General features: G+C 45.3%; 1 protein-coding gene across 1 annotated transcript; it reads right to left on the bottom strand.

Moving 5' to 3' along the window:
- Window positions 1-262: 262 nt before the first annotated feature.
- On the bottom strand, window positions 263-2696 carry CHAC1 (ChaC glutathione specific gamma-glutamylcyclotransferase 1). Its single transcript, XM_058807421.1, has 3 exons — window positions 2439-2696; window positions 2320-2355; window positions 263-2082 (listed from the first exon to the last, which is right to left on the bottom strand). Exons 1-3 carry the CDS (start codon window positions 2694-2696, stop codon window positions 1651-1653), a joined length of 726 nt encoding a protein of 241 aa, XP_058663404.1. The 3' UTR covers window positions 263-1650.
- Window positions 2697-18046: the final 15350 nt, after the last annotated feature.

Raw genomic sequence — 18046 nt, 5'->3', positions numbered from 1 at the left:
CATTAGCAATTAAGGCTTTGTTAAAAAAAAAAAAGTCACCATTAAAAAATCCACAAAAACAAACAAAAACCCACAAAAAACCAACAAAAAGAACCACACACCAAAAAAAAAAAAAAAAAACCAACCCAAAACACGAACAAAAACCCCCAACAACAAAACAAAACAAAAAAAAAAACCCAAAAAAAACCCCACAAAAACCCAAGACTTCTTAGTTTGAACTCTAAGTCCATAATGAAAAAGACTAACACCAAAGTACATGAGATTGACTTTGTCAGTTTGTTTTATTACTGGGCACAGCACCATACCATTTCATATGCATACAAGCCACAGTAATACAAACAGTCCCTCGCCTTTTTTATAATTAAAAAAACACATGGCATTTGGGAGGAGCCAGCAGTCCCAGGGGGCAGCTCTCAAGAGCTATTTTACTGCAGTTGCAGTAGCAGCAGTTTTCTCACAAAATACTGTGGGTTTTCATGCTGTCAATATGTGAAACTGAAAAGTCTGAGCTCGCAGCACTGCCTCTGCTTAACATGGTCAAGGCAGGCTTTTCAGAAGCTCACAGGCATACAAGTATGCTCACTGATGGTGCTCTGCAGTCAAATGGAAGGTGCCAGACAGACACCCCTGTATGGAACTAGAACCCTCAAAAAATGCTTCTACAGAAACCCACGTCATCCTGAAGCACCAGAGGTTTATCCAGGTCAGGGCTAGTTAAAAGTCTCCTGCATCCTGACACCTTTCCTGCAGGCAGCACAGGCTTCCCACACAGGCAGGACCTTTTCTTACAGAGTCAGTTATGTCTGGAGCAGCACAAGGACAGTGAAGCTTGGAGAAAAGCTTGTCATTAAAGCAGGCTTAGCTCCTCAGAAAACGGATTTAAAGCTAGAAGGCACAAATGCAAGGTTGAGTGTGGGCTGCATACCACTGTGGCATGTGAGTAGTTTAGATACCCCCCCTAAGAGGAAATGTATCACATAATAAATACAGTATGACATTTTAGAAAAGAAGTGCATTACTGTGATCCTTCACAACATAAGGAAGTAGGATCCACAAGAGCATTAAGAGGCCTGTTCACTTTATATTGCACAAACATTCTAAAATTTAGTGTCAGGTGATTGCATTGGAGGTGGGACAAGGCAGGAGAAAAAAAATAAAGGTTTTATTTGGCGGAATCTGCCAAAGTCTCCACCACCACACAAACAGTTTTTTGCCAATCTGAGGTAGAATTACATAGATACTGCTTAAATCCAGTCAAGTCCTGCTCAACTAGTCTTCAAAAAAAAAAAAGGTAAGAAAAAAAGAGAAAGTGCACAGAATAGATGAGCCTCTTTCTCTACAGAAAACAAATGCCTCAGGTTTAACTCCCAGAAGCAAGTCTTATGAAGCAGAGTTCCTGTGAAGATCCCAGCTCCTCAGCTGGAAAGCAGTGATGGGTATGGTGATGCTACAGATAAGGAGTGTAACAAGTACTAACTGCAAGTCCTATAGCAAGCCTTTTACTCTCCACTTCCTTCCTCCCTCCCCAACTACTTGCTAGTTCTCCCTTTACTCACTCAGTCCAGTATATTTTATCAGAGTTAAGATTGTCCCCACTGCTTTCTTCTCCCTTATGTCCCTTTTACTGAACCTGCAAAAATATTTCCTATTTCAACCCTTAGACTTCTGAGGGACACTTGCAGTTTCTTCTAGAGACTCCTCTGTGTAGTATAGACAAGGAAGGATGGAGATAAGAGCCTCTTCGATGGAGAAGAGATGTTTATCCTCTGCTTGAGGACAGAAGTAGCGCATAAAGTCTGCCAGTCTCAGCAAGTACTCTATGTTGTGACCAGCACAACCACTTGAGACAATGATTTGAGCTGCAATGTCTTCTTCAGATGCTGGGCCAAGGTAGGAAGGGTTCTGGGGTGTTGCAATGTAAACAAGAGCCAGGATGGGTTCCTCTGCATCTTTCTCCTGAGGGTGGAACTTCACCAGCTTGGTGTCATAGCCTCCCAGGACAGCTTCTCGCATGTTGAGATACTCGAGCGATGCAGCGATTTGCTCCCCACGGACCTCATAGGCTACACCCCACGTGCATGCCTGAAAGTCAAAGAGCGGAGTGGTTACGGGATGCTGTACCTGCACTGGCCTGTCGAGCCGCCCGCCAGTGTTTCAAATCAAGGCTCCCTTACTCGGGGGAGAGCAGAGAAGGGTAACGCACCGCACAACCCCCCACGATCCCGGCGCGGCTTGAGAGCACTCGGCTGCCACCACAGTGTGCAGGACGTGAGGCGGGCACCCCCCGCCCAGGCCAGCCCCAGCGCCCCCGGTACTCACCCCGCAGTCCTCCAGCAGCGTCACCACCCGCCCGGGCTGTGGGCACAGAAAAGGCAGCGCGTTAGAACCGAGCCGAGCCGAGCGCGGCACCCCAGCACCCCGCGCCCCCCGGCCCTTACCATCTTCTCGCTGCCGCGGTGGAAGGTGTCCCCCTGCCAGAAGCGGCGGCTGTAGCCGCGGATGAAGCCCACCTTGCGCGACGTGAACTCGAAGCCCGGCCTCCACACCAGCGAGCCGTACCCGAAGATCCACACCGGGGCCGCCAGCTCCGCGCCTTCCGCCTGCCCCGCGGGCGACGAGGAGGAGGAGGAGGAGGAGAGGGGCGGGCGTGGCGGCGGCTCCGGGCTCTCCTCGGGGAGCTGCGGGTCGCGCTTCATCTCGGCGCCGCGGCGGTGGCGGTGTCGCGGCTCGGCCGCCGCGGCGCTTTAAAGGCGGCCCGGGCCGCCCGCCCCGCCCCGCCCGCCCGGGTGATGCAACGAAGGCGGGAGGTTTCGCGGCGCCGCGCGTGGGGCAAAGCGGGGCGCGGGTTGCGTCAGGCGGGGTGCCCGGCCCGGGGTCCGCCTGTCCGGCAGCGCCGGGTGCCGCATTCCCGCCGGGCACGCCAGGATATCGGCCGCGGCCGGAGCGCAGAGGCCGCCGGAGCAGAGCGCGCCGTGCCCAAAGGGAGAAGCTGCGCTGCAATGAGCGGGCCGGCCCCTCTCTGCAGCCCGACCCGCGCTCCCGGCTTTGGCTTTACCCCAGAAGCTGAGGTGCTGCGATGGAAAACCAGGCGGTTAATGTTTAACAGGGTGGCGCGACAGCACCTGACGTCCGCAGGGCCAAGGTGTAAGGAACATAGGCGAAACAGAATAATAACATCCGCACTAATGCGAGGACGCGGTGCTGAATCCAGCTACTTGAGTGCATTTTCCTTAGTACTATATCTAGGCTGGAGTGTTAGCTTGTAATACATAAATAACATTTGTTACATGGAGGGGTGCAAGTGCTGTCTGTGTGGGATGGACACCCAGCTGTCAACCAGCTCTAGGCAGGTTGTGACAGCTAGAGGTGGATTTTTTCATTACAAAGTAACTCCTTTTGGTGAGGAGGAGGAGAAAGAATAAAAACCAAAATTGCCAAAGTGTTTCTCATTATTGTTCTTGTCCTTTGCACTCAATCAATCTAAACAGTCTATTTACAGTCTTTTATTTAGTTTCCTGTTGATCCCCATCCAACTGGCACCCACCTTTCCATTCCACTTCACAGGGTGTTGCAGCTATAATACCCACAGTGTGTGGTGTGTTCACCACGGGTGACAAGAGTCTGCGTGGCTCTCACATCTGCCCTGCTGCTCTGTGCCTCACACAGCACGTCCTTTTCTCCTGCCCTGCACGACTGACTGACTTGTCACTGTGATGACCCTTCCCAAGGTCAGCCTTGTTACGGAGCCCAAAGCTCCTTCATTTTCCTCTCCACTTGCGCTTTTCCCAATCACCTTCTCTGTCTTACTCAGGCTCAAAGGTATGGGGTTGGCATGGCATGCTCCCAGCCCTTCACACCACACACCCATCCTGGCACAGGCTGCAGCCTCTTAATCCCTTTCTGCTGGTCCCTTTCCATAGGCAGAAGGTGAATCTGTCACCTGTCTGTACAGCTGCTCCATTCAGAGTCCTTTGACCAGAAAATGCTCCAGAAACTGTTCTTGTTAGCTGTCTGTATCAAAGCTCCACTTGGCAAAACAAGAAACTGATGTCTAGTCATGTTTTTTAAGTCTTTTGGTTCTTGTCCCCTAGCATACAAGACTCCTGCCTTAGCAGGAGTTTGTCAATGCTAAAATGATGTGGCCTTTCAATAAAATGAAAACAGTGTCCTCTGGGAATTAAACCAGTCTTCTGTGTCCCATTGTATATGTAGGGCAAGTGTATATTTTTCATATTCACCTCTTTACTTTTTGTTTCCTGCTAAAATTAAGGAAATTCGTGCAAACCCCCAATATGTAGTTAATAAAAGCATTAAAACACCTGTCTGTAGGTGCATCCTCATTATTAAGAGCACAAAAAGAGACAAATCAGTCTAAAAGATAAGATGAAGGTGGTCTTGCTAGGTCCTGGTCTTAGTAACACCAGTTGGAAAAAAAAAATAAATCTGACCTCTGTCTTCAGCTTTCCCCAGAATGTGAATTTCATCTGTTTTCTTGGTTTGTTCAATCTGGAGAAGACTGGGAGACCTCATTGTGGTCTTCAACATCCTCATGAGGGGAAGCAAAGGGACAGGTGTCGATCTCTTCACTCTCATGACCAGGGACAGGACTTGAGGAAAAATCATGAAGCTGAGTTAGGGGAGATTTAGGTTTGATATCAGGAAAAAGCTTTCCATCCAAAAGTGACTGAGCACTGAAACAGGCTTCCCAAGGAAGTGGTCACAGCACCAAGCCTGTCTGGTTTCAAGAAGTGTTTGAATAACACACTCAGGCATAGGGTGTGATTCTTGGGGTCAGGCCCAGGAGTTGGACTCGATGATCCTGATGGGTCCCTTCCAACTCAGCATCTTCTGTGATTCTGTGATCTGAGAAATGCACTGAGACTGAGAAATGCATGTGTGACAAATGAATCTCTAGGTATCTTACCTGCTGGTACTAAGCTAAGGAAAATTGGACCAAGAAATTCAAAATTAAATCACTGGGAAGTGACTGCATGCTTGCTGCTGAGGGAGAAAAAATTGCTCCTTTCCTTTGCAGAGCTGTCTCATTTGTGTGTCTGCCTTTGCTTAAAGGCTCTGGTGCATGGCTAAGCCAGATTTGCAATGGAGAGCCAATGTGAACAGCAAAAGCCTCAGGGGATCAGCTTCTCATCCCACACCAGTTAAACACTACAGGTGTCTGCTCCCTGCAGTGCTGTACAACCAGATCAATGAGGTTAGAAACTCCTTTTGAAGTCCCTGATTTTCTTGTGTAAATTGGGATATTGCTCCATCATTAGGAGCACAGCCTGAGGGAAGACTGTAACTGAAGTTCTAGCATATACAGCAACAGCTTAAGAATTTTTTGTTGTTGTTTCAAGATTTCTTTCATTCATTTCTTACCTTGACTGTACCTTCACTGTACTTTGGTTAAATAAACTAAGGACACGAGGCTCACCAGGGGTAAAAGCCTGAGCAGAAAAGGTGTCTTGCAGGCAGTGTAGGTGCAGCTATGTAAGTGAAGCAGGTGGGTATAAAGGAGATGGTTGGAGCTTGTGTTCAAAAGGCCAGGGGAGCAGCCTGCCAAACTGAGACACAGGAATGTTCAAACAGATGTGAGAGAGGACATGGAACAGCGGTGGAGTTAAGTGTTAGGGAATATGATGTAGATTTTGTAGTACAACAAAAGGAGATGGAAAAAAGCCATAGCATTTCAACAATTTAAAAGTGCCTAAGGGAAAAAGGAATGGAATATAATGGTCATACTCTGTTAATATAATGATAATTTAAAAAAAAACCTTAACAGCAGTAAGAATGTTTTATTTGCCCTGGAACCTTTGTGAAAGGTAAAGAGGCAATCATAGCTTTATTTGTTACTCCTGAAACAAGTTTTTCCATGTTTCAGGAAAAGGAGGAGCTGGTTTCTCTTTAGCAGTATGTGCTGTGCTTCCCCAGAGCAGGCATTCCCATGCTAGTGTGGGGTGACCAGCAGTGCCAGGGCTGCCTGTTTTTCAGGATACTGGTGAATCACCTTAGAGCCAGAGGAACCAACAACAGGGCTGGCATGACACATAGCAGTGGCTTGTGTGTCATGCTCTTATTTACTTCAATAAACTGAGGGCACACACTGGGTCTTACCAAAAGTTGGTGTGTTCAGAAAATATCAGCTGGGGATAAGAGGATTGCCAGATCATTTCCAGACACCACAAATCTTCCAAAACCTTGGCACTGCTTTCCCCTCTACAATGAGCAGACAGGAGAATATAAAAACTAATTGTCCTCTTTTCCTGAAGGCTTCAGTAAAAATTAAAACTACTGGAATTGGAGATTAAATTCAAACAATGCCACAGTCTTTTTATAAAGAAATGTAAATCAGTGCTATTCACCTGACATTCACAAAGCCACATCCACATGCATCACCGGGGTCTTACTCACTTCTGTTTGAGGAATCCAATTCTTATGGCATTCACAAATCCCCTCCAGATGTGAACACTTACCATAGAAACATGCAGTCAGCCTTGTTTCCAAAATGGAAATGCAGAAGCCACATCGTCAAAGCTTCCGTATTAAAACCTGGGGATCAGGAAACACATATAGAGCAGTAGGAAAGAGGTGTATTTGAATTTGTTTGCTGCATCCAAAGGGAACACGCTTCCATTGTTAAAGGCATTAACTCCTGGGGTTAAATACTGTCTTGAGCACAGAGAACTAGAAATGACAAAGGACACACCAGTATGTCAAAGAGAACAACTGAACAATCCAGAGGAAGAAGTACCCTAAGGACTTCAGACTGCAAACCAAGTCCAGGACAAGGTGGTAGTTTGGGTGATTCTTCTGCAGGACAGAACTTGAACTGATGCTGACCTACTCCACATTTAGTCTGTTTACCCTATGATTGCTACAGCTCTGACTGCTGTCAGTTGTCTTGGGAGATTTTGCAGTGTCCCCAGTTCACAGATGAGAGTGACAAACTTGATGGAGACATTACAAACTTAATTTGTATTTGAATTAGTTATTTGACAGGAAAAAAAATCAATATATCTAATAAGTGTTTCAACATGCCATCAATACCATATCAGTAATTTGTAGTTAGCTGAGGAGTCCTTTAAGAAAATCCAGAACTGTTATTTTGGCTTTTGAGTTGTACCCCAGAGTGATCTGCTGCACAATGGGTTTTGCTGAGTTCCCCCACCCTGTTCTCACTTCAAGCCGGTGAGCAGTTTTGACTCCCCTGGCAGGAGCTGGCCTTGATTGCTCCGGTCATCCTGTCCCTCTCTCATATTCCATGTTGCTGACAAAGTTCCTCCCAGCACTAGTACATTTAAAAAATTCACTATAAATAATGAGAACTACAATTTTAGATTTGTTTTTTTTTACTGGGTAAAGGGTAGGAAAGAAGCTCAAATACTTCCTAGTAGCTTAGCTTGAGGGATGATCAAATTGGACACTGAAATTAAAATCAGAGTACTGACTTGTGGAAACTCCTTTTTCTTGAGCCCACAGCATCCCAAACCTAGGAGCTCATGTGAGTGCCATGCTGTGAGTCATGAACTCAATTGGCTCATCTTTTGGTACAGTATAACCCCCTGCTCTTTGCTCCCCATGGCCTCACTCTGCTGCCCAAACAGCAGAGGGGCATCCTGAGGAGTCATGTGGATGTTCACATTGGCAGCTTTAAGGCAAGACAGGCATGGAGGAGGCATGGGCTCACAAGGCCAGGGTTGGGAACCTCAGCCCAGGCTGTAAAACTCAGCTTCTTATCTGGGCTGATGTAATTTCATTTAGTTTCACTGCAGGAAGTGATTTAGTTTCAGTTCCAGTATAAAAAGAAGAAAGATGAGTTTACAGCTTATTATTACATTAAACACGTCTGAGCAAAAACCTGAAGGAACTGGTTGATATAAGCAGGTAGACTGAAGAATCCAAAGACAGAAATATGGTAGAACAACAGAAATTTTAATTCAAAGGTAGAGAGCAAATCTATGATTTGCTTCCTAAGTAGGGAAGGATAACTGTTTATGGAAGTAACCAGCTGATTTCAATAACAGCTCAAGAAAGAATAGGGAATTCATTCAGGATGGACAAGGAATAATGCAACAGAGAAACTTCTGTTTTGGCACTTAGCCGTGTAATGAAGAAAGAACTGCAGACGTTTGGGCCAATTTGCACATTTGCAAAGAGTTTAAAATCCAGTAAGAAGCTCTCTAGTCAAATAAAAAGAGGATTAAGATAAAAGTAGATTACTGTCAGGGATATGACTTTGGTCAACCCCAAAGATACCTTAGATGCAAGCCAATAAAAGTCAGGATGGCGATTGCTGTGAGTCCTTAAAAAAATTACCACATTTGAAGGAAAAGCACTGTTCTTAGAACTCCTGGTGCTTGTGTCAAGGGAGGTGAAAAAAAGAGACCACAGCCCAAAAGTTTATTAGCAAAGAATGTAAATATATAAATGGGGCAGGTACCACAAGTGGAAAATAGCAAGTGGTTCCTGTATTTGAGACATGAAAATAAATCACAGTTGAGCAAACTAAAGCCCTGTTATTGAAACTGAATTCACACAAAGGGACATGAGCATTAACTGGACATGAGGGGCTTAGCTGGAAGATTAAGAATATCCCAACCTGCAGAGCAGCAAGTTTTTAGATCTGCAACGCCCACTCCTCTATATGAAGGACCAATAACAAAAAAATAAGTTCTTTATGTAGATTTAACTGCAACAGAGGTTATGTGATGTCATTACCTCTATTACCTGCTGCCTTTCCATCCAGTGCTCTTGTTTGATGAGCAGAAAGTTTTCATTTCAGGAGTATCACAGGAAGTAGCTAAAGTATAGCCAAGCACCAGAATTTCCCCAGATTTGTAGTGTCAGGGAGGCTTCATCAGTTTGCAGTGATGAGGTTTTGTCCTGACACACTTGCAGCTGTTCTTATCTAGATTGTCACAGTGTCTTCATAACAAGAATTGCTTCTCTTCTGCTATGGATTCATTTTCTACAGCGCAGCTAGCTAGAGTATGACCACAAAGCCCTAAACAGGCACAAACTGAGAGTTCTGAAATATCTGACTGATATATTAATGACAAAGCAAAGGCTACAGAACAAACGCACACCCAGAAACATTACCTCATCCCTTGACTGCTGAGAAACCCCAGATAAAGCAGCATTACAGTATCATCTGGAATTTTGAAGGGTAGAAGGAAGTTGAAATTCATGTTCTACTTAGCAGCAGAGAAGTGAGCTGTAAAGTCAGCCACTAAACTTTAAGAAAGAGCCACAAGTAGCAAGCTTGCTTTCCAAAGAGAGGAAGCAGCAAGCTGCCAAGTGTAATGAAGGCACAAGAGATTTCTCCTTGGGAAGAAAGCCCATAAAACACACAGCTAAAGAGATGAGAGAGAGAAAGAGCTAAGTCTGCAACAAGACTAAACAGCACAAAGAGGAACAAAGGCCTTCCTCTCTCAGGCACCTGGTAACACTGCCATGCCCCACTGTAAGGAGAGAGCCAGCCTCCCAGCAGCCCTGCCTCTGTAGTGGCCAGAGGGATGGATTTACACCTGGAATACTCACTAATTGTCTTCATCTGAGAGAGGGAAAAAAACCCACCTGCTACCCACTTATCAAGGCAAAAAGGAGGGTAGGAACAGTGCTTTTGACTCTTGATTGCTCCAGGGCAGGAAGATGTGTGTGTTGACTTTACAATCAAAGCAATAACCCAGCCACTCAATATGTGGGACTTATGAATCAGTGTGGAGGAAGAGTGATAAGTAGCTATCTCAATAAGAACTTCCTCCTTCACTGCATCCCTTCTCCTTTACAGTTTTTAATGTGTCCATATGACTTACTTACTTTGTATTTCACTCTTTTGAACATTTGCAAGCAAATGACCTACCTAATGTGATGCTTAATGCAGAGGAAGACAGATGCTTTTGCTGTTGTATCACTAAGTGGGACTTGTTTATTTCTAGAATGACTAAAAGTGTCATTGCTGTGACCAAAAATCCCAAATAGCCCTGAGATTGTGGCTCATAGCAAGCAGATTATTGTTAGTGACAAGTACTGAAAGATTTTGCTTTAATTGTGGCCTTGCTGGGCAGAATTTTATGTTCTGATATAAAGATTACATTTCTGTCTGAAGGAAATTTGCAGTCCTGCTGAAAATATTTGTCTTTCTTTTTTGTATCTCTGGCACATACGTTGAAAACTGTTTGTGGTTTGAAAACCAGGTGTAGATGTGTTGTATGTGATCTAGCATGTTTGATTTTGTAGCATTAACAGGACAGATTCTGGCTCAACAGTGGCTCCATTCCTTTTGTGTGTAAGTCATGTCCACTTAGGTTTTGGGCACTTAGTTCTCAGCTATCTCAAAATAAAACCCTGCTTTCTTTGCAGGTCTGCACTTTCCTTTTCTGAATCTTCCTGTGATTAGCCCAGCAGATCCAAAGACCTGTCCTTCCTAATTACAGGGGCTCTTCCCTAAGATGAGGAGCAGAACATGCTAATGATCACCACCTTCCTTAAAGCCCAATGCTATTTATTCAGAACAAAATGCTATGGAAAAAAGCTACTTAATAAGCCAAGACATGACTCACACACCTGCTAAGTGTTGCCTGTCTTCCTTGTGGTGCCCTGGCAATTATGATAAGCAAGATCTGCCAGCTCTTTAATTCAGAGAGAGCATCTGTGTATCAGCTCGTGCTGTCTCTGCTCCAGAAGACAAAAATGAGTGCCAGGATAACAGGCATGAGAACTTGTGAGAAGACATGCAGGTTCCACAGAAACACTTCTCATTCAGCCTGGAGCACAAATGCATAAGTACCATGTGCTGCCCAGCAGTCAGTCCACACCATTCTTCCCATCTTGTGGGCCAGCAGTCAGTGCTGCAGCATCTCTGCAAAGCTGGGTGGACTCCTGCCTGTACCAGTCATGCTGCTCTCTGAAGTCAAGTGCCTGCCACCTTCTTGCATGTGGGAACAACAAAAACTTGCATGGCTGGACAGCTGAGAATAGTCAAAGGTAATCAGTGGCTGTTGGATTTTCTGCGTGGCAAGGATGGGCACTGTCCTCCTATGCTCAACCACATGCAAGAGCAAACCAAGAAAAGCATCTGCCTGGACAGAGCTGTCCTGCATGTTGGTTGTGGCCCCTCCTGGGTTGTCCTGGTGCATTCCATGCTTCATAATCTTTGTGGCAGTTTGCTGTAGAGGCGTTTGAAAGCTTGGTGTTATCATTTCCATCATGGGGATGTCACAACCCTCAAATACTTTAAAACTCTTGCCGATTGTGAAGGTAAATTATTTCAACATTAAACCTCTTTCAGTTGAACTTTTAGCAGATATGATGCTTCCAAGCCTACTGGAATGAGAGGTCAGAAAATGCAGCTGTAGCCCATGTGGAAACAGAATTTTTCTAGTGAAATAAGATTAATCCTGTCTTGAAGAGAAGGCATGATTTTTGTGGTCTTGTTACCAGACAGGCAGTGGCTCTGGTCACAGGCTCTTTGAAATCTGGTTTGGCTTTACAAAAACCCCAGCAATATGTGCGTCTTACTGTGCCCTTTTTGGAGAGGGAAGGTTTCCTTTCTGCCCCATATGGAACACTGGGGCCATGTAGCAGAGGGTTGTGCTGTCCTGCACTGAGATGGAAACAGAGGGCTTCTGAGAACATGTCAAGTCACAGGCTGTGGTGGTAGCAGAAGGTAGGTAGGAGGAGCACCAGTGTCCAGGCTTCAGGCACTTGACTGCCCGGCCAAGACTGCTGTTGTAGTGGCTGCAAAGAGAGAAGATGATCAACAGGGTGAGTCAGGCATTAGCATAAATTGAATTCCCTGTGGCTGCACTGTGTGTAAGGGGGTGTGTTTGGGGGAAGCTGACTCCAGGCACGTATAAGCCTGGGCTGATTCACCTGTGCTGCCTGTGACGCACGGCACTGTCAGTGCAGAGCCCTGGCCTGGGCTTGCAGTGACCGCTGGCGTTTCTGCCCCAGCTTTGTGTCACCTAGAGGTGCCTGTCCCTGCAGGCACTGCCTTCACCTCCCTCCTCCAGGCAAAAACCAGCAGTCCCTACCCAGAAGCTGTGTCCTTGCTTTTGTTCTCTGAGCATAAGTCTTGGGTGCGCTTTGTGTGCAATGGTAGCTCTGTTCCTGTGCTGTGTCAGAATGCCTGAGCAAGCAGGGCTCCTGCAGCCTTGAGCAGCCTCTCCATGAACTAATAATAATTTCCCTACTTCCAGTGCATGTGTGAGAAGGTTTCTGTCAGCTTTTTGATGGAATGCATAGCAAGGAAGGGTAACTCAGCAGCTTTTCTAGGTGCAGAGATATTTCTGCTGCACCTTCTCGCCGTGTAAGCAGTGTGTGGGAAGTGTTGACAGTGCAGTTCTGTGGGTCGTGCTCCTAATTGGGAGGCAACAGGAAAGTGACTCATGAGACATTGCATCCTCCTCTGTGCAGGCAGCATGGTGACTTGAAGAACAGGCACTGGACCACACAGAAGCTGTGGGACTGACAGCAAAATGATAGAGGCTGACAGTGAACAAGCTCTTGTCTGGTTAAGGTCCCGACTGAAGTCATCTGAGCTCCTCTTAGGAGTTCCTCAGCTATCATTGACCTGTGGGCACCAGCAAATAGAGCTCTGCTCCGTCCAGAGCTGTCATACTGTGCCAGGGTTTTAACAGCCATGGCTGAAAACAGCATCCAGTGTTGACAGAACAAGGTATTTACTGTTAATCTGTCTGCTTGTGTAACTTCTCTGTGCATGTAACTGCAGTGTCAGCCTGAACTCTCTGCTGCACTCACCATGTCCTGATGTTGCTGCTCTTTTGGCTAGCCCTGACCTATCAATGTTCCCTGTGAGATTGCTTTTCTCTGTCTGGTCTGATTCTGCTATTGATCCTGTTCTGGCATTAACCTTTTCCAGCTCTGCCATGACACGTCTCCATTGCAGATTTTAATTCTTCTCATGTTCCTAACCTTGTCTTAGCTGAAACCCTGCTACATGCTGAGTTTTTTGGAACGGATGTGAGAGCCAAAGCTCAGGTGAGCCATGCTGAATTTGGTAACTTCATCTCTTTATGCCAAGGCCAGAGATTTTCTTGTCATTCTTCCCATTCCAATGTCATCTTTCAGCATCTCTCCAGTAGTTTGAGGTGCTGTGGTATCTTTCCAATGCCAAATACCCTGCCTAATTATATCTGTCTGTATTTGGAGGCAGTAACAATGTCACCAAGGCAGAATGTAAGTACAGTTTATCTGCCTTGCTTGGAGTAAAGGATAGTGTAGGGTGCAGTAGTACATGCACCTGGCTCTTAAAAAAAATGGGACTTTTTTGAGAGATGGAAAAGAGGGAGAAGGGAGATTGATTTGGCTTATGTGCTTTTTTAGATGTAATCTACTTAAATTAATCCAATTTGAATTCTACCTACACGCTGTAACAACATTTGTAGCACTCATTCCTCCAAAGCCAAGTGTAACAACACAGAGTTAAAGGTGATGTAGTTTGGTTGAATCTGGATCCAGAGCTTAGGAGGGCACTGTCCCTGTTTAAAGGCCAGTGTGAAATCTGGCAGTGAGCAGTACAGTGCTGACCATGGGGAATCTGTTCCTGAGACAGACTAAACCTGCAGACACTGTGGTGGCATGGACACTGGACGCTGATGACTGGTGTGTCAGTGGAATATCAAAATCATAGCTTGAGTGGTTGGTATGTTACGTAATGATTGGACTGGAATGTTGTACACAAGCAGAGGCACCGTCACCACCTGTTTACTAACTCTGATGTTACACATAGCCTGGGGTTACATCAGGCTAAAGAGCCTGGAAGAGACACATTCTCATGAGGTGGGAACACTGACTGGTGCCAGGACAGCAGCTGACAATGTCAGCTTTTTTTGAGAGGTATTTCCCTCCCCTCATTTCAAGGAAAAGCCTCTAAATGTTCCCTCGATGGTATCCTCAGTATAAGATTTCAGGACTCTCAACTCACACATATATTTCAAATCCTCAGAGCTGTGTGAATCCCACCATGGTAGAGGTTGCACTGTTGAGGAAAGACTCTGTGTTTCTATCTGTGTGTTTTGGAGATAAAAAGTTTCTTGAGTACATCTTCCCAGTAAAAGAATAAATAAGGTCTTACCTCAGAGCCTCCAGATGATTATAACAAAGCGGCTGTACAGCTGCTTGTGTTCCAGTTGCTGATGAATGTGGCATTGCTATCAGCAGTGCTGGGACATCTACAGCCTATTCTTAATTTTACACATATATGTCATGTTGTGGAGCACTGAGTGGTTTACAATATATTTCAATCTGTTCCAGTTGTGTTCCCATTTTAGGAAACCTGTGCCAGCTAAGATAGGAAGGCTGTTGCCTTATAGATTTTAAGAGGTAAATGATTCTTCAAAATAATAGTTTTGTCTTTTTAAAATTGCCCTCTAATCTCAACCTCTTGAGAGCACTTGGCTACAATCTGCCAAGATCCCAGCCTAGCAGCAGGTAGCTTGCAGCATCAGCTGAAGCATCTGGGCACTGTCTGGAGGAGAGAAGCTTCATGCAGATGTAGATGCAGGGTGAAAGGACAGCAGGGTTCTCCTCTCTAAGATTTTGCTTGGCACATGCTTATTCCTAAAGTTTGTCACTGCAAGCTAATGGCAAATCCTTTAGCTTTATTCCCTGTCACACTGCCTCAAACTGTGGAGTGGGAAGTGACAATGCTGCCCTCTCATAGACTGACCATGTGCATGTATAATGTTATGATCAGACCCTGCTGTGTTTTAAAGCTTAGACAAGAAAACAAGGATCAGAGGTTCCTGATTGAAGATTGATAAGAATGTGTTTAAATCACTTGATGCTGATCTTCATAATGTGCTTAAGATTAACCAGTTAGTGATTCCTTTGATTTGAGTATGAGCCTATGCATAAGAGAAGTCTTCAGAGTCAGAGGTAGAAAGAATCCCTCTGAATGTGCCAGTGCCTTTTCTCTCTAATCCTGAAGATGGCTGTGGTATCACACTACTGCCCAAGGACTGTTTCATGCTGCATTCCAGCAGATGATGATTGAATCATCATCACCTATTCTTCTCCAATCCCCCACTCTGTGCTGAAATGGGAGCCTCCAACAAGAAACCAAGGCTGTGGATGGCTGTTCTCTTCTTGATCCCAATGGTGGGAAAGGCCCAGCTTTTCTTGTTGCTTCTCCAGAGCTGCTGGCTGAGCTGTGTGTATCTGTTTAATCCTAAATGAGCAATACAAGCAAACTGCTCTTTAGCAGTTTAAGATGACATCTGATGGCACAGTAGCTTAGAGTGCACCTCCAAGCATCCCTCTTTTCCCTTAACTGCCCCATTAAACTGGCTTTACAATATTTTCCCTTCCCTGTATTGCAAAGCATCACAGTAGAGCCTTAGGATTTCTTAGCCCTTGGTTTTCCATGAATGAGCAGACAAAAGGAAGGGGAGCAGACAATTATTGTGTCAAGGGCTTGGCTGTAAAAGAGCAGTTGTGGGTGGATATGTGGATAGGCAGGTTAAATGCAGCAGCAGAAAGGATTTAGATTTCACTGCAAGGTGATGGAATGGCACCAAGCTGTGATGGTGTGGCTGAGGGGGGCTCCATTCATCTAACAAAGCCCATGTACTGCACTTTGCAGTCAGGCAATACTGCAATACAGGCAATGGGATACAAAATCTAAGACAAGAACCATCTCTTATCTTCCTCCCTTCAAGCCAGGGTGACTTGGTGTATGTTGAACATAAATATAGCTTTGCCATGTGTCTTCTTTCAAACATCAGCAGGTGTGAGGTCTTCTAGTTCTGTCATAACATTGGCTTATGCACCAAAGAAAAGTCAAAACTAGACTCCATGGCATCCTCTGTGGAGCCTTGAGCCTGAGAGGTAACCCCTCTGACAAATTTCAGCTACTTTCCTCTAACAGAGCTGGCCTATTTTCTTTGAGCTATTTTTGGCGGTTCTTTAGAGATATACACGGTAGAGGAAGATAATGAGAACAATTAAAGAAGAATTTCAAGTTGCTGTGCTGGAGGTAATGGAAAGAAGGTGTCACATATGATTGTGCAATAGCCTCACGTTTTAGGTATTGCTCATGGCAGAACGTGCTGTGAGAGGACTCAGTACCTGGGTAGAAGGGTCATTGTGGCATGTCACAGCATCCATGATATATGTAGCAAAGATTGCATCATAAGGCTGAGCATTACCATTAAAAAGCATCTGAAGAGCCTTTAAGTGGGAGAAATCCATGTGGGAAGGCCAGCTGGTTTTCACATGTGGCTTTTCCCAGAAGATATCAGATCAAAATAGTTACAAGTTGAATCCCCCAGGTTTTTTGTGTGTTTGTTGGGAACACAGTGCACTAGATTTGAAAACAATTGATTTCATGCTTTGTGACCAGGCTAGTGAAAAAACAGCTACAAATGGGAAACTGAGAAACAAAGGCAGGGCAGGAAACAGAGCTGAGCTCTCAATATGACCCTTTAAATTGAAAAAGCTATAAAAGGCTGGCATAGATTTCATAAACAAGGGAGTTGGGGAACAACACAATTTGAAAGAATCATTGTCTTTTGTCAAATTTTTATTGACAAATCTTTTTCCTGGTATGTTGCCTCTGTATGAGAAATTAAAGCAACCGCCTAGATAGTGTAACTTGACAAATATTGTACCAATTGATCCTCTTAAGAAAACTCAGCAGGCAAATTCCTTTTCTCATGCAGGTTTTTTTCCTCTGATCTCTCCTTCTCCCCATTTCCAAGTGCCCTAAGCAGGACCACTCAAAATCACAGAATATTCTGGTTTGGAAGAAACCCACAGGATCATCCAAGTTGAACTCCAGGCCCTGCACAGGACAGCCTCAAGGATCACATCATGTGCCTCTTAGCAAGCTCTAATGTGCATATGGAGAGGTGATGTGAAAGAAAGATGCTGATGACCATGACATCTGAAATTATTTTATGGCTTCAGTAGACCACAAGTATCATCAAAGTTTGCACTGACCTTGCTCTATTCAGTGCTCTAGCCTGAGCATACCTCTTGCCTGAGCAGGTTCAGATGTTGCATCAATGCCCTCTAGTAGCACACAGAACTCTTTTTACACCAGCTAATTGAGTCTAACTACCCTCTTGGCAGATGAGTGAGTACCAGCCCCACTTTACACCTAGGAAGAGTGGGAGGGGAAAGTGGCTTGACCCAAGTTTAATTGGCAACCAGTGTGAGCAATGTCAGATACCCTGTTTGCCTGCACCCAAGTCCTGTGCATGCAGAAATGGTCAAGTTCCTTGGAGAGGAGTTAAGCCTTAGGCTAACATTCTGTGTAAGATATTATATTGCATGTTGGGTGCCAGGTAATGTGTTGAGAAATGCACGAGGGGAGTGGGCTCAGGGGCACAAGCTGCATTGCCAGGGAGAATAGCAGTGCTAGGGACATGGTAGTCAGGCAACAGGCTCCACTGGCCTGCTGAGCACTGGCAGGAGGACAGCCTGGGTAGTCTGATGGCAAAAGGGATGCTGGCCTCATTTCAACTGCTCAGTCTGGCTGCATCAGTACCCTGGTTGGTATTTCCTTCCTTCTCCTCTCAAGAAAAGACAAGATAATTTGAAACAAAAAGCCAAGACTTTGCCCTCTGGAGGGATTCCAGGGCTGCAGATGGACCGGGCTGTTTGCAGGGCTGCTGAAAAGCAATTACATTTGCAGTTCAGGGGAAGGGAAGAGGAGGAGGGAGAGTCACTGAACTGACAGCAGGGATAAGAAGGTAGCTCATTAGCACATCATCTTTTCTGCACCCTTCTGTGTGGGAGCAGATCTCCATATGATGACATTCAGAGTCTGGCAGGAATGTCATCCTGGAACTAGTAGAAATTTTTCTGCAAGAAAGTGTGAGCAAGTAGGTTTAAAAGATCAAATGTGAGTTCCTCTGTGGTCCAAAGAGCATAAAGGTTCATCTTTCAAGGTTGTTCTCAAACTTCACCACCAGCTGCTGATCTGGAATATGAAGACAAAGTGTGGAAGTAATGAGGTATTCATTAAAACGAAAAATACAAAAAACCCACAAACAAACCAACACCCCCCCCATCCAAA

Source organism: Ammospiza caudacuta, chromosome 6 (assembly GCF_027887145.1).
Source record: "Ammospiza caudacuta isolate bAmmCau1 chromosome 6, bAmmCau1.pri, whole genome shotgun sequence".
NCBI classification, from domain to species: domain Eukaryota; kingdom Metazoa; phylum Chordata; class Aves; order Passeriformes; family Passerellidae; genus Ammospiza; species Ammospiza caudacuta.
Note: the sequence above shows the minus strand (reverse complement) of the source record. Positions and strands in the feature narration are given on the sequence as shown.

Excerpts from the sequence above, each read along its gene's own strand:
- CHAC1 (XM_058807421.1), bottom strand. The coding sequence starts at position 2,696 with ATGAAGCGCGACCCGCAGCTCCCCGAGGAGAGCCCGGAGCCGCCGCCA. Across the intron at positions 2,356-2,438 it reads ACCGCGGCAGCGAGAAGATG|CCCGGGCGGGTGGTGACGCT; the intron begins GTAAGGGCCGGG and ends CTGTGCCCACAG. Across the intron at positions 2,083-2,319 it reads CGCTGCTGGAGGACTGCGGG|GCATGCACGTGGGGTGTAGC; the intron begins GTGAGTACCGGG and ends TTTGACTTTCAG.